This window comes from Sinocyclocheilus grahami, unplaced genomic scaffold, assembly GCF_001515645.1.
Source record: "Sinocyclocheilus grahami isolate Dianchi unplaced genomic scaffold, SAMN03320097.WGS_v1.1 scaffold370.1, whole genome shotgun sequence".
Lineage (NCBI taxonomy): Eukaryota > Metazoa > Chordata > Actinopteri > Cypriniformes > Cyprinidae > Sinocyclocheilus > Sinocyclocheilus grahami.
Genome location: NW_015505549.1, coordinates 470618 through 483278, shown reverse-complemented (window position 1 = coordinate 483278; position 12661 = coordinate 470618). Strand labels below are relative to the sequence as shown.

Below are 12661 nucleotides of genomic sequence, written 5' to 3'. Positions count from 1 at the left end.
ACTGTGTCCAAAAATATCAATTCTGTGTTCACAATATAAAAGTAATACCTTGTTTGTGTAGAAATTCTTTGGTGCGAATGCAAATGATGCCCAGCTGAACAGCAAAAGCAATCAGACAGAACTAGTGGAGTCAGAGGAAACTGAGCAGATCACTCCTGATAACATGCTGATTCAGACTGAGCTACTGATGATGCTGTTGATCCACATGAAACACAGACACAAATCACACTACAGAGATGTAAAGACTTTATGGTTGACTGCAGGAGGTGCTCGACATAATAAATGTAACAAAACATGCAGAGACTCTTGAACCTCAGAGTGAATAAAAACTTTATTGCTAAAGGCAATCAAATACAGATGACAAATGAACAGCAGTAGTAAAGAGAGATCTGTGTGTCTCTTTATTCATTTGTTTTAGGTATCTGAGGGAAATATAAACAAAAAGGCTTTCAAATTGGACTTTTAAAAATCTGACACTGAAAGAGAGCATAAGTTCGAATAATCATCAGTATTTATGACAAAAACACTAGAAGAACAGAAAACACTTCAAGAGCCTTTAGCGTTCTGCTTTAGATTTCAATACTTCCTGAAATAGATGAACATACAAATTAATAAATATCACAAATATTTATATATATATACTGAACAAAATTATAAATGCAACACTTTTGTTTTTGCCCCCATTTTTCATGAGCGGAACTCAAAGTTCTAAGACTTTTTCTATGTACACAAAAGGCCTGTTTCTCTCAAATATTGTTCACAAATCTCTCTAAATCTGCGTTAGTGAGCACTTCTCCTTTTGTCGAGATAATCCATCCACCTCACAGGTGTGGCATATCAAGATGCTGATTAGACAGCATGATTATTGCACAGGTGTGCCTTAGGCTGGCCACAGTAAAAGAGCGTGCAATTGGCATGCTGACTGCAGGAATGTCCACCAGAGCTGTTGGCCGTGAATTGAATGTTCATTTCTCTACAATAAGCCGTATCCAAAGGTGTTTCAGAAAATTTGGCAGTACATCCAACTGGCCTCACAACCGCAGACCACGTGTAACCACACCAGCCCAGGACCTCCACATCCAGCATCTTAACCTCCAAGATCATCTGAGACCAGCCACCAGCTGCTGCAACAATCGGTCTGCATAACCAAAGAATTTCTGCACAAACTGTCAGAAACCGTCTCAGGGAAGCTCATCTGCATGCTCGTCGTCCTCATCGGGGTCTCGACCTGACTGCAGTTCGTCATCGTAACCGACTTGAGTGGGCAAATGCTCACATTCGATGGCGTCTGGCACTTTTGAGAGGTGTTCTCTTCATGGATGAATCCCGGTTTTCACTGTACAGGGCAGATGGCAGACAGCGTGTATAGCGTCGTGTGGGTGAGCGGTTTGCTGATGTCAACGTTGTGGATCGAGTAGCTCATGGTGGCAGTGGGGTTATGGTATGGGCAGGCGTATGTTATGGACAACGAACACATGCCATTCATCTACGACCATCACCTCATGTTGCAGCATGATAATGCACGGCCCCATGTTGCAAGGATCTGTACACAATTCCTGGAAGCTGAAAACATCCCAGTTCTTGCATGGCCAGCTTACTCACCGGACATGTCACCCATTGAGCATGTTTGGGATGCTCTGGATCGGCGTATACGACAGCGTGTTCCAGTTCCTGCCAATATCCAGCAACTTCGCACAGCCATTGAAGAGGATTGGATCAACATTCCACAGGCCACAATCAGCAACCTGATCAACTCTATGCGAAGGAGATGTGTTGCACTGCGTGAGGCAAATGGTGGTCACACCAGATACTGACTGGTTTTCGGACCCCCCCGGACCCCTCAATACAGTAAAACTGCACATTTTAGAGTGGCCTTTTATTGTGGCCAGCCTAAGGCACACCTGTGCAATAATCATGCTGTCTAATCAGCATCTTGATATGCCACACCTGTGAGGTGGATGGATTATCTCGGCAAAGGAGAAGTGCTCACTAACGCAGATTTAGAGAGATTTGTGAACAATATTTGAGAGAAATAGGCTTTTTGTGTACATAGAAAAAGTCTTAGATCTTTGAGTTCAGCTCATGAAAAATGGGGGCAAAAACAAAAGTGTTGCGTTTATAATTTTGTTCAGTGTATATATGCAAAATCAATTTGTGAGTAATGACATCAATCATGTACCTGGTGTATGAATCTGTGCTCGATCTTGTTCAGCTCTTCTGGATCTGATGTCATAAACCAGAAGAATGACAGTAGCCACGCCCACCAGAGCAGAGAGGACCAATCGGATCACAGCTTCAGTAGAACCACAACAGTGGACAGAATCTGAGGAATAAAAACACCAAACTGAGATCAGCTCAGTCAATAAACATTATTGCTGACATTAAAAAATCACAGCTGACATACCTGAACATGTGTGACAGAGTCCAGTGTTGAGATGTGTGGTCCGGTTGGTGAATGAATGAGCCACAACACAGCTGTAGGAATCATCCAGATACTCAACCTCCAGAGGTAGAGAGAGACTGATGCTGAGATCAGACACACTGATGCTGGACAATAAACTGTTTCCTTTGTACCAGGAGAGAGTCACATGACTCACATTCACCACTGAACACACCACTGAACATGATGATGATGATGATGATGAAGAACACTGTGAAGAGTTACTGCTAATGACAGGAACAGGCAGACGAGCTGAAAACATGAGAGAATAAAGAGAAATATGAACAAATCTAATCAACAAACTTAGTTTTGGTTCAGTGTGTTGAGTGTTTATTGTCAGGGTCCCGCCCTGACAGCCATGTCTGTTCTGTCTTTGTTTAGCGTTTCCTTGTTTGTCTTGAGTCTGAGCACATGGCTTTGTCTTTATTTATGTTGGCCATGTGCTCCTCTCGTCATGCCCCCTTGTTTCCCTCTGCCACGCCCCCTTGTTTAGTCCTAGTCTAGTCCTCGTTAACTTGATTATGTCCACCTGTTCCTCATGTGCTCTGCTCCTTTATAGTGTGCCTCTTTCCTCATGTCTTGGCTGGTTCGTTGCGTTAGTTCACTGCGTGTAAGATAATTCCGTATCAGTCTACTTGTCATATTAGTATTGTTATATTCTTAATTCCTAGTCAGTCTAGCTTTGCATTTAGTTCTCTTGAAGTTAATTTGAGTTTCTTTGCTTTTTGTTATTTTGCTCTAGTCTAAGTACAGTCTTAGTTTACTCTAGTTTTTTCAAGCCTCTAGTTTGATTTCTTTCTTTATTTTGATTTTGTCCTTGCCCAGTTTTTATTCTAGTCATAGTGCGTAGTCGGTGTGTTATTTTGCTGCTGCCTGTTCTCTCTTGTGGTCTTGTCTTGTGTGTCGTGTTATGTCTTGTGTTGGTTCCAGTTCTGTGTCCTGAATCCCTCCTGGCTGCTGTTCTCAAGACCTGGCTATCTGACTGGACTGGTATCACTACAGCTCAAAGTATCAAGCCCTGGATTCTCAAGCTGCTGCCTGAGATCCAGTGTTCTCATTGACTGGGGCTGCTCTATCTCCTTTGTTCTCCAGCAGAACTTTGTCCAGGCCTGACCAGGGACTAGCGGACTGCCCTTTCCTATTGTTTGGACTCTCACATGTGCCCTGATAATCCTTGTCTTGTCAATAAACCGCACTCCCTTGATCATTCTGCATCTGGGTCTCTCTCTCTCTCTGACAGAACCGTGACAGTTTATAGTCTGTCATCTGAAACTCTAAAATGATCCAACAATAAATATGTTCATTGTTAACAAGAATAGTTGAGGGGCAGGATAAATGATCTCTACTCACCATAGACAGAAACTCTGAATGCTTTTGACGCTGCTTTTGCTCCACATTTCAGTAGTAAATAACGTCCAGCATGTTGAGTTCTGATGTTAGTGATGGTCAGAGATCCAGTTTGATTGTTCAGCTTCAGTCTGTCTCTGAATCTCCCGTCAAGAGCATCATCATACACAGTGATGCTGTCAGCCCGTTTAATAATTTCAACTAATAAAGTTTCATTTCCAAACCCCCACTGAATCAGATCATCATCATGTATTTCAGTAAGATCAAAGTTTAGAGTGACTGAATCTCCATCCATCACTGACTTCATTTCAACACCAAACACACCTGAAGAACAGAGTTTTTTGCAGATTAAAGCTTTAAAACAATTTTAAAATATCTGTATGAGTTTAGACCTGAATTTAAACTTGATCTCACAATAAGATTGTTCATTTCTATATGAGAATATCAGTGAATGTTGATCCTCTCTGACTAATTGAACGAGTAATTTATTACATGTTACCAGAACAGAAGCAACTGAAGCCATAAAAACACATTTCAAACTCACCAACCAGACGCCACAAACACAAACAGAACCAAACTGATTTCATTTAGACATTTTCTTCATCGGTTCACAGAAAAGCCCACGATAGCGATGCTTAAAATGTCTGAAAACACTCATGACTGAACTGTGCTATTTATGAATCTGGTTGAATCCTCCCCAAACCTCAGTTTCTGTTGTCATGTCCGTCTCCGATCCACAAGCTTCTGCTGATCTACATTGTCAAATGAATTCTGTCCCTGTGTGAAAACTAGCAGAAGAAGGAAATATTGGATCAGATATCCGTCTACTGGTGTTTTATTTAGTGCTGTGAGCTGCTTGCCCTTTGACCTCTAGCTCTTATGCCGATCCTTTGTGTTGTGTGCACAAAACAGCAACTAAATGGTGCCTCAGACAGTTGTGTAGTTTGGGTCGAACAGCGATCTGATGTGTGTTCCCGGCGTTGTTTGACTACTGATGGATTCACTGTATTTCAGTGTAAAGATTTTTTTGTGTGAAACAGAAGATTGTGAGATTCATAATAGAAGGAGGAAAAAATGAGGAAATGCTTCACACACAAACTACACACACACACACACACACACACACAGAAACATGTTGGCTGTTTTTCCACCGACAGATCAAACCAGATGCACTGATGATTATTAAGATAAAGCAAAAGGAAGGACTATCACAGGGTTCATTCGGACTAAAAACAAAACATGGAAACACATTTATGACGTTTGCTTGTGTTGAAACAACTAATTTCACAAGTTAATGTCATTAAAAGAGAAACCTGTAAATGTAAATGTAATGAGAAATGTTACAGAAATGCTTCTCATAATGAGATATCTTAGTAAATACATTAATTTTACTTAATAAATAAATTTATTTTGTGTAAAACTACTTAATAAACAAATATTAGTATAAAGACTGGCAGCACAAATGACACTGTAGTTGTGACTCACCATAGACAGTAACTCTGAATCTGTATGTGGTTGGTTTCGTGCCTTTGATGTTTACTGTATAAAGTCCAGAGTCTGTGGTTCTGGTGTCTGTGATGGTCAGAGATCCAGTCTGATGATCCAGCTGCAGTCTGTCTCTGAATCCCACAGCATCACCATGAGATGTAGAGAAGATTCCATCCTCTTTATTGATTAGAGCTATACGAGTCTCTGGATGTCCAAAAGTCCATGCTATCACATCCCGTGTCTGTATTTCAGTAACACCAGATTCTAGAGAGACTGAACCTCCCTCCGTCACTGACACTGACTTCACTGCATCTGAATCACCAAACACACCTGAAGAACACAAAGAAAAAAGATTTTTACATTACTTAATAAAGACAGTTTAAAATGTAAAACATCTGAACACATCATACACAGAAAACATTTTTACTGCAGATGAGAATCAGGTCACACTGAAACTAAAGCTGCTGCTGTTTGAGCTTCAGTGATTTATATAAAGAACATTTAGAAGAAAAAACAAACAAACACTGAATCTGAAGCAACTGAAGCCATAAAAACTCACCAACCAGACGCCACAAACACAAACAGAAGCAAAATCTGTCAAACATCTTCAACGGTTTCATGTTGATGTGAGGCTGCTCTGTAGTAAAGTCATGAGATACTCTACTGTCAGTCAGCTATGATAACTGCACATCTTGATGTGTGTGAACATCCAGCTTTTTTTCGGTCATTTCACAACATGTTAACTTTGCCGCTTTAAGCTCCAGTAGACCACAGCTTCCTCTTCTGTTCAGTGGCATCATTTTCAACAGAATAAACTGAGCCATAACACGATCAGAGACTAGAGAAGTTAAGAGTGTCTTAAAGCAGCGTTTGATCTGCTCATGAGATCCTGAGAGTGTTTGGCTCTGCTCTCTCCTGTCACTGTCTTCAGCTCGTTTCTTCTTCATTTCTTATCAAATGTCTCAGTTGTTTCTCCTCTCAGACTGATTTCAGAGTTTCTCTGATGGCTTTATGGAGCAGGAACAGATCACCTGCTAGAACTGTGCGTATAAAACTGTTCTTCAATATACAAATATGATTTCATAAGTTCATAATGAGATCTCTGGTGATTGATTGTAGACTTTGCTTAGAAAATCTTAGTAAAATAACTTTAAAAACCCTGTCTCTAATAAGACAAAACATCTGAGCGCCTCCTGGTGGATGAACAGTCCAAAGAAACGGATTCATTGATGATAATATTCATTCATTCAGACCTGTGGTTCTCAATCCTGGTCCTGGGACCCCCTGCAGGAACAGATCACCTGCTAGAACTGTGTGTAGAAAAGCCTTCTCTGATATTATCATATCATTAACGTTCATATAAACACACCTAATGAATACAAACATACCAAGATATTGAAAATCTGTGCCAGGAACAGTAAACACAGCTGTAATATTATAAAATGTTTATTATATACACATATTTTCTTCAAATTGTGAATGAAATTACAGACAGTGAGTAAAGAGCGCTTCCTGATCACTGAAACTGTTTGTTCAGTGCAAATTGAACATTAAACTCTCCATTTTAAGCAATGAATGAGTAAACCAATGAACTGTGTCTCCGCTTTGCTGTTTATAAGGATTTGTGGAGAACATAAATGCCTGTGATTGGCTGCAATACTCAACGCTGCAAAATCATGTTGAGCTCACATGTCACGAATAAAGCATCCAGATAGCTTTCATTTACTTGCTTTTCTCTTTTTTTTTAAACAACTACAAATTATATGTTACATGTAGTAATATAAATCTGTTAATCCTGCACTAAAAATATATGTGCACAATAAAATATGTATATTAGGCTACCCGACCAGGCAACCAAGCTAAAGCAGCCGCCGAACTCTGCCATACTGACACCCCTGCAGTTATATCATCTCTCAAAACATTGTATGCTGAAGGACATCTATTGTATCTATTGTAAAGTTACAGTAGTAAATGGAATTCACAACATGTTAACTTTGCCGCTTTAAGCTCCAGTAGACCACAGCTTCCTCTTCTGTTCAGTGGCATCATTTTCAACAGAATAAACTGAGCCATAACACGATCAGAGACTAGAGAAGTTAAGAGTGTCTTAAAGCAGCGTTTGATCTGCTCATGAGATCCTGAGAGTGTTTGGCTCTGCTCTCTCCTGTCACTGTCTTCAGCTCGTTTCTTCTTCATTTCTTATCAAATGTCTCAGTTGTTTCTCCTCTCAGACTGATTTCAGAGTTTCTCTGATGGCTTTATGGAGCAGGAACAGATCACCTGCTAGAACTGTGTGTAGAAAAGTGTTCTTCGATTTACAAACATGATTTCGTAAGTTCATGGTGTGATCTGGTGTCTCCAATAAGACAAAACATCTGAGCACCTCCTGGTGGATGACCAGTCAAAAGAAACGTATTCATTGATGATAATATTCATTCATTCAGACCTGTGGTTCTCAATCCTGGTCCTGGGACCCCCTGCAGGAACAGATCACCTGCTAGAACTGTGTGTAGAAAAGCCTTCTCTGATATTATCATATCATTAACGTTCATATAAACACACCTAATGAATACAAACATACCAAGATATTGAAAATCTGTGCCAGGAACAGTAAACACAGCTGTAATATTATAAAATGTTTATTATATACACATATTTTCTTCAAATTGTGAATGAAATTACAGACAGTGAGTAAAGAGCGCTTCCTGATCACTGAAACTGTTTGTTCAGTGCAAATTGAACATTAAACTCTCCATTTTAAGCAATGAATGAGTAAACCAATGAACTGTGTCTCCGCTTTGCTGTTTATAAGGATTTGTGGAGAACATAAATGCCTGTGATTGGCTGCAATACTCAACGCTGCAAAATCATGTTGAGCTCACATGTCACGAATAAAGCATCCAGATAGCTTTCATTTACTTGCTTTTCTCTTTTTTTTTAAACAACTACAAATTATATGTTACATGTAGTAATATAAATCTGTTAATCCTGCACTAAAAATATATATGCACAATAAAATATGTATATTAGGCTACCTGACCAGGCAACCAAGCTAAAGCAGCCGCCGAACTCTGCCATACTGACACCCCTGCAGTTATATCATCTCTCAAAACATTGTATGCTGAAGGACATCTATTGTATCTATTGTAAAGTTACAGTAGTAAATGGAAGAAGGTGGCCTGGTCTGATGAATCACGTTTGTTTTTACATCACGTGGATGGCTGGGTGTGTATGCATCACTTACCTCGGGAACACATAGCACCAGGATGCACGATGGGAAGAAGGCAAGCCGGTGGAGGCAGTGTGATGCTTTGGGCAATGTTCTGCTGGGAAACCTTGGGTCCTGTCATCCATGTGGATGTTACTTTGACACGTACCACCTACCTCAGCATTGCTGTAGACCATGTACACCCTTTCATAGAAACGGTATTCCCTGGTGACTGTGGCCTCTTTCAGCAGGATAAAGCGCCCTGGTACAAAGCAAAAATGGTTCAAGAATGAGGAGCACAACAATGAGTTTGAGGTGTTGACTTCTGCATCTGTGAGATGTGCTGAACAAACAAGTCCGATCCATGGAGGCTCCACCTCACAACTTACAGGACGTAAAGGATCTGCTGCTAACATCTTGGTGCCAGATACCACAGCACACCTTCAGGGGTCTAGTGGAGTCCATGCCTCGACGGATCAGGACTGTTTTGGCAGCAAAAGGAGGACCAACACAATATCGGGAAGGTGGTCATAGTGTTACGCCTGATCGGTGTATATATATGTCGCTCTGTTGAACTCTTGAAAATATACATTTAGTCTGTATTCCACCAGGAGGTGCTTGACATAATAAATGTAAAAGCACTTTACCCAAATGTTAATTTTCAGAAGGTATGGACAGTGCCAAACTAAATTTTGTTTAAAAATAAAATAGGAAAGGAAAGTATGTGACGTGTGGCCAAGTATGGAATTTGTGCTCTGCATTTCACGTATCCAAGCGCACACACACAGCAGAGAGTAGCGAAGACACACACACGCACACACACAGGTTTGTTTTTATGGTTTATGGGGACTCTCCATAGGCGTAATGGTTTTTATACTGTACAAACCGTATTTTCTATTGCCCTACACCAACCCTACCCCTCACAGGAAACGTTCTGCATTTTTAGATTTTCAAAAAAACTCATTCTGAATTATTTATAAGCCTTTTGAATTACGGGGACACTGAGCAGTGGGTAGCCATCTTTGCTGTGGTGCCCGGGGAGCATTTGGGGATTCTGTGCTCAAGGGTCTCACCTCAGTCATGGTACTGAGTGCTGTTCATTCACTCCCCCTACCTACAATCACTGCCAGTACTGAGACTCGAATCTGTGACCTTTGGTTTACAAGCCCGACTCTCTAACCATTAGTCCACGACTGCCCCCAAAAATAAAAGAAGCCTTTCACCACTCTGCTCCTTTTGCCAAGAAGAGGAAGAATCTCTCTCACATTTACCACATTCACAAATACCACGTTCACAAAGCACGATGTCTTAACTTTGAACCCAATTGTAAAATATTCACTTCTGATTTCCTTTTACTTTTCTCATCACTTCAAAGAATCTCCTCCAACAAAAAAAGCTTAAAAAATCTATAGAATTTTTTAGAAAAAAAATCCAATCTTATAGAAAAAAAAACATAAGTAATAACTTTTTATATTTATTTATGTTTTATTTTCACTTATTTAATTATCTTTTGTTTTTACTATATCCCCACTTGTTCTTGTTCTAATGTTTATGTGTATCCTTGTGATATTGTTAATAAATAATAATAATAATGACTGTAATGAAACATGTAGAGACTCAGAGTAAGAAAACTTTATTGATAAAGGCAAGCAAATACAGATGACAAATGAACAGCAGTAGTGAAGTCTTTATAAATTAATTTTATGTATCTGAGGAATAGTCAGGAACTAACCATAACTGTAGGTGCATTAAAAAAAATCCAAAAGGTAGAACACTTAAAGAAAGTCTGCACTCTCTACCAAAAAAGAAGTCATCAAGTGCGAGATAAAAGCAATACTTTACTAGAAATAGGGGCAAATGGTGACCTTTGTCAATGTCGAGCTAACAACATGTTCGTTTGAGATGAGCACAATCTGCTCTGAACCGATCGCCGGTGATCACTGTGGATGCATGCTGGTTAGAAATGTGTCCGAGGGCAGTCTGATGCTCTGAAGTCACGCCGACGTGTGTCAAAAATCTCTCGCAACAGTGAGTCGGCCATGCAGTCGAGCGCAGTTGTTCTCCACCGACTGCGCTGATCAAAAGCATGATGGGAAACGACTCGCTGAAGACACAGCTTAATGCTCATTGGTTCAAACAGGCGTGATGTTATGTTCTTTTCTTAAATGTTTATTTTTTTATCTGATATCATGTAATTATGAGTTTAAATTATGCATGAATATTCTCAAACACTATGACAGTGCGATCTCTGTGAGATATGTGATTGTTGTCATATTTCAAAAAAATTCTTAAATAAACGTTTGTTTAAAGTAAAAATGGATGATAAATAGTCTACGGAATAAATGTGGAATTAAATAGCAAGTACTTTGAGTGTCTTGTTCATCATATTTACTTTCATATAAAGGCATCAGAACTGAAATTCTATGTTTATCAGCAACAGCGCATTAGTGTGAATAACGCCATATCCGCCTTTGATCTCGTAGGTGTCTGTTCTACTTCAAGATGTCAGGTGCTTCATGCAACCGGGCCCCAGCTTCTTAGAAGATGCATTTGCATGAAATATTTAGAAACGCATCTAGAGAACATATGTTGAATATGCATTACACATATGTTATGCATAGACACATTTGTTGAACATGCATTATGATTGGATGAGTTAGAAGCATCCTGGTTTGATTAGGATATATACAGTATATATATACTGAGTCAGAGTGTTATTGAGGGTCACTCTCTGCAGCCAATCTGTACGACTGTTCAACTTTTCTTGCAAGAAAAATCTTCAAAAGACTTTTGTCTCATGCCTTTATTGAAATAGAAAATTTCCACAACAGTAATCTACAGTACTGATTATTTAGGATCACAAACGTATTAAAAATCAATTAAAAGAATAAAAGATGACAAAAGAGCAAACACAGTTATATATATTTGTGAGGAAACAGAATCAGTGTTCTGTGGTGAAACACGTGTAAATCACTTCCGTCACGTCCGATTCCTGCAAGACAAACACAAAGACATAATTATTCATATTGAATAAACGGCAGAAACTTGCTGCAAATTCAACATGAGGACTGATAATGCACTGGAACAGAGCATCAAATTGAGTATTATGGGATAGAACGAGTGAATATTATGGGACATGAGACAGTGTTTCTTGTATTGAATGACTGTTTTGTGTTTGTGTGCAATGGAGAGTCTCTGTGTTTTTATGGTTTATGGACTTTTATTATGAAAGTTTAGAACACAGAGGCAAAAAAAAAGTGCTATGTAGTTATTTTGAACTTTAAAAATGAATGTAAATGTCATTGAAACGACACAGAGACTCTTACCGTCATTAGTCCAGTGTGTTTGTAGAGTAATGCAGCAGCTAGAGTCTCGTCTTCATGAACTGTAATGACAGACACATTCAGTCAAAACATGGAGAAGATTGGTGATTCACAATTGTTTTTACAGAAGTGTGAGCTGTAGATTGACTTGACCTGCGTCTCTGTGTTTCCTGCAGATACAACACAACCCAATTACAGCCACAATCACCAGAGATCCAGCAGCAGCAGCAGAGATCAGCACTATTATCAGAGATCCTGAGGCTGCAGGAGGTGGAGGAGGAGGATGTGAAATAAGAGATGGTGGACAAAGTACACAAATCAAGAACTTGAGTAAAAGTACAGATACGTATAATAAAATATTACTCCAGTAAAAGTAAAAGTACTCCTTTTTCAATTTTACTCGAGTGAAAGTACAAAAGTACTGATAGATAGATTTATTTAGCAATTTTATATAGGCTACTTAATTAAATTTTACATTAGCACATGATTTTTATAAACCTACTGCTCAAAATACCTGGGATTTTCCCAAAATAACCACTATATGGAGTCAAGATATATTTGTGTTGTTGATATGGTCTACGTTGACGAGAGTGATGTAGTAATGTTCACTGTGAAGCTTACACTGCAGTGTACCTGAGAGAAAACAGATCTGATTTTCACCAGTAAGAAAAAAGTGTTTTAAAGCTTGTTGTTTTTCAGAACATCACAGTTATACATGACATGAGAATAAGGCCTGAAGTTAGGAAGAACATTTTAAGGAAAATATAATCATATTTTCATGATTTTTTTCATCTTCTCAAACTGTGTCTGTGGTGTAAAACCACCCCTGGCCAAATGCCCCCAGAGGGCATCACT

At 39.3% G+C, this 12661-nt stretch overlaps 1 protein-coding gene across 1 annotated transcript in view; it reads right to left on the bottom strand.

Moving 5' to 3' along the window:
• Positions 1-149: 149 nt before the first annotated feature.
• The window catches only part of LOC107549359 (titin-like), a 31746-nt gene continuing 19234 nt past the window's right edge, over positions 150-12661 (bottom strand). Inside the window, exons 6-8 of the mRNA XM_016230406.1 lie at positions 2405-2692; positions 2180-2323; positions 150-193 (exon numbers count right to left, since the gene is read on the bottom strand). Of these exons, the coding sequence (XP_016085892.1) occupies positions 150-193; positions 2180-2323; positions 2405-2692 (476 nt within the window). The remainder of the gene's footprint in view (positions 194-2179; positions 2324-2404; positions 2693-12661) is intronic.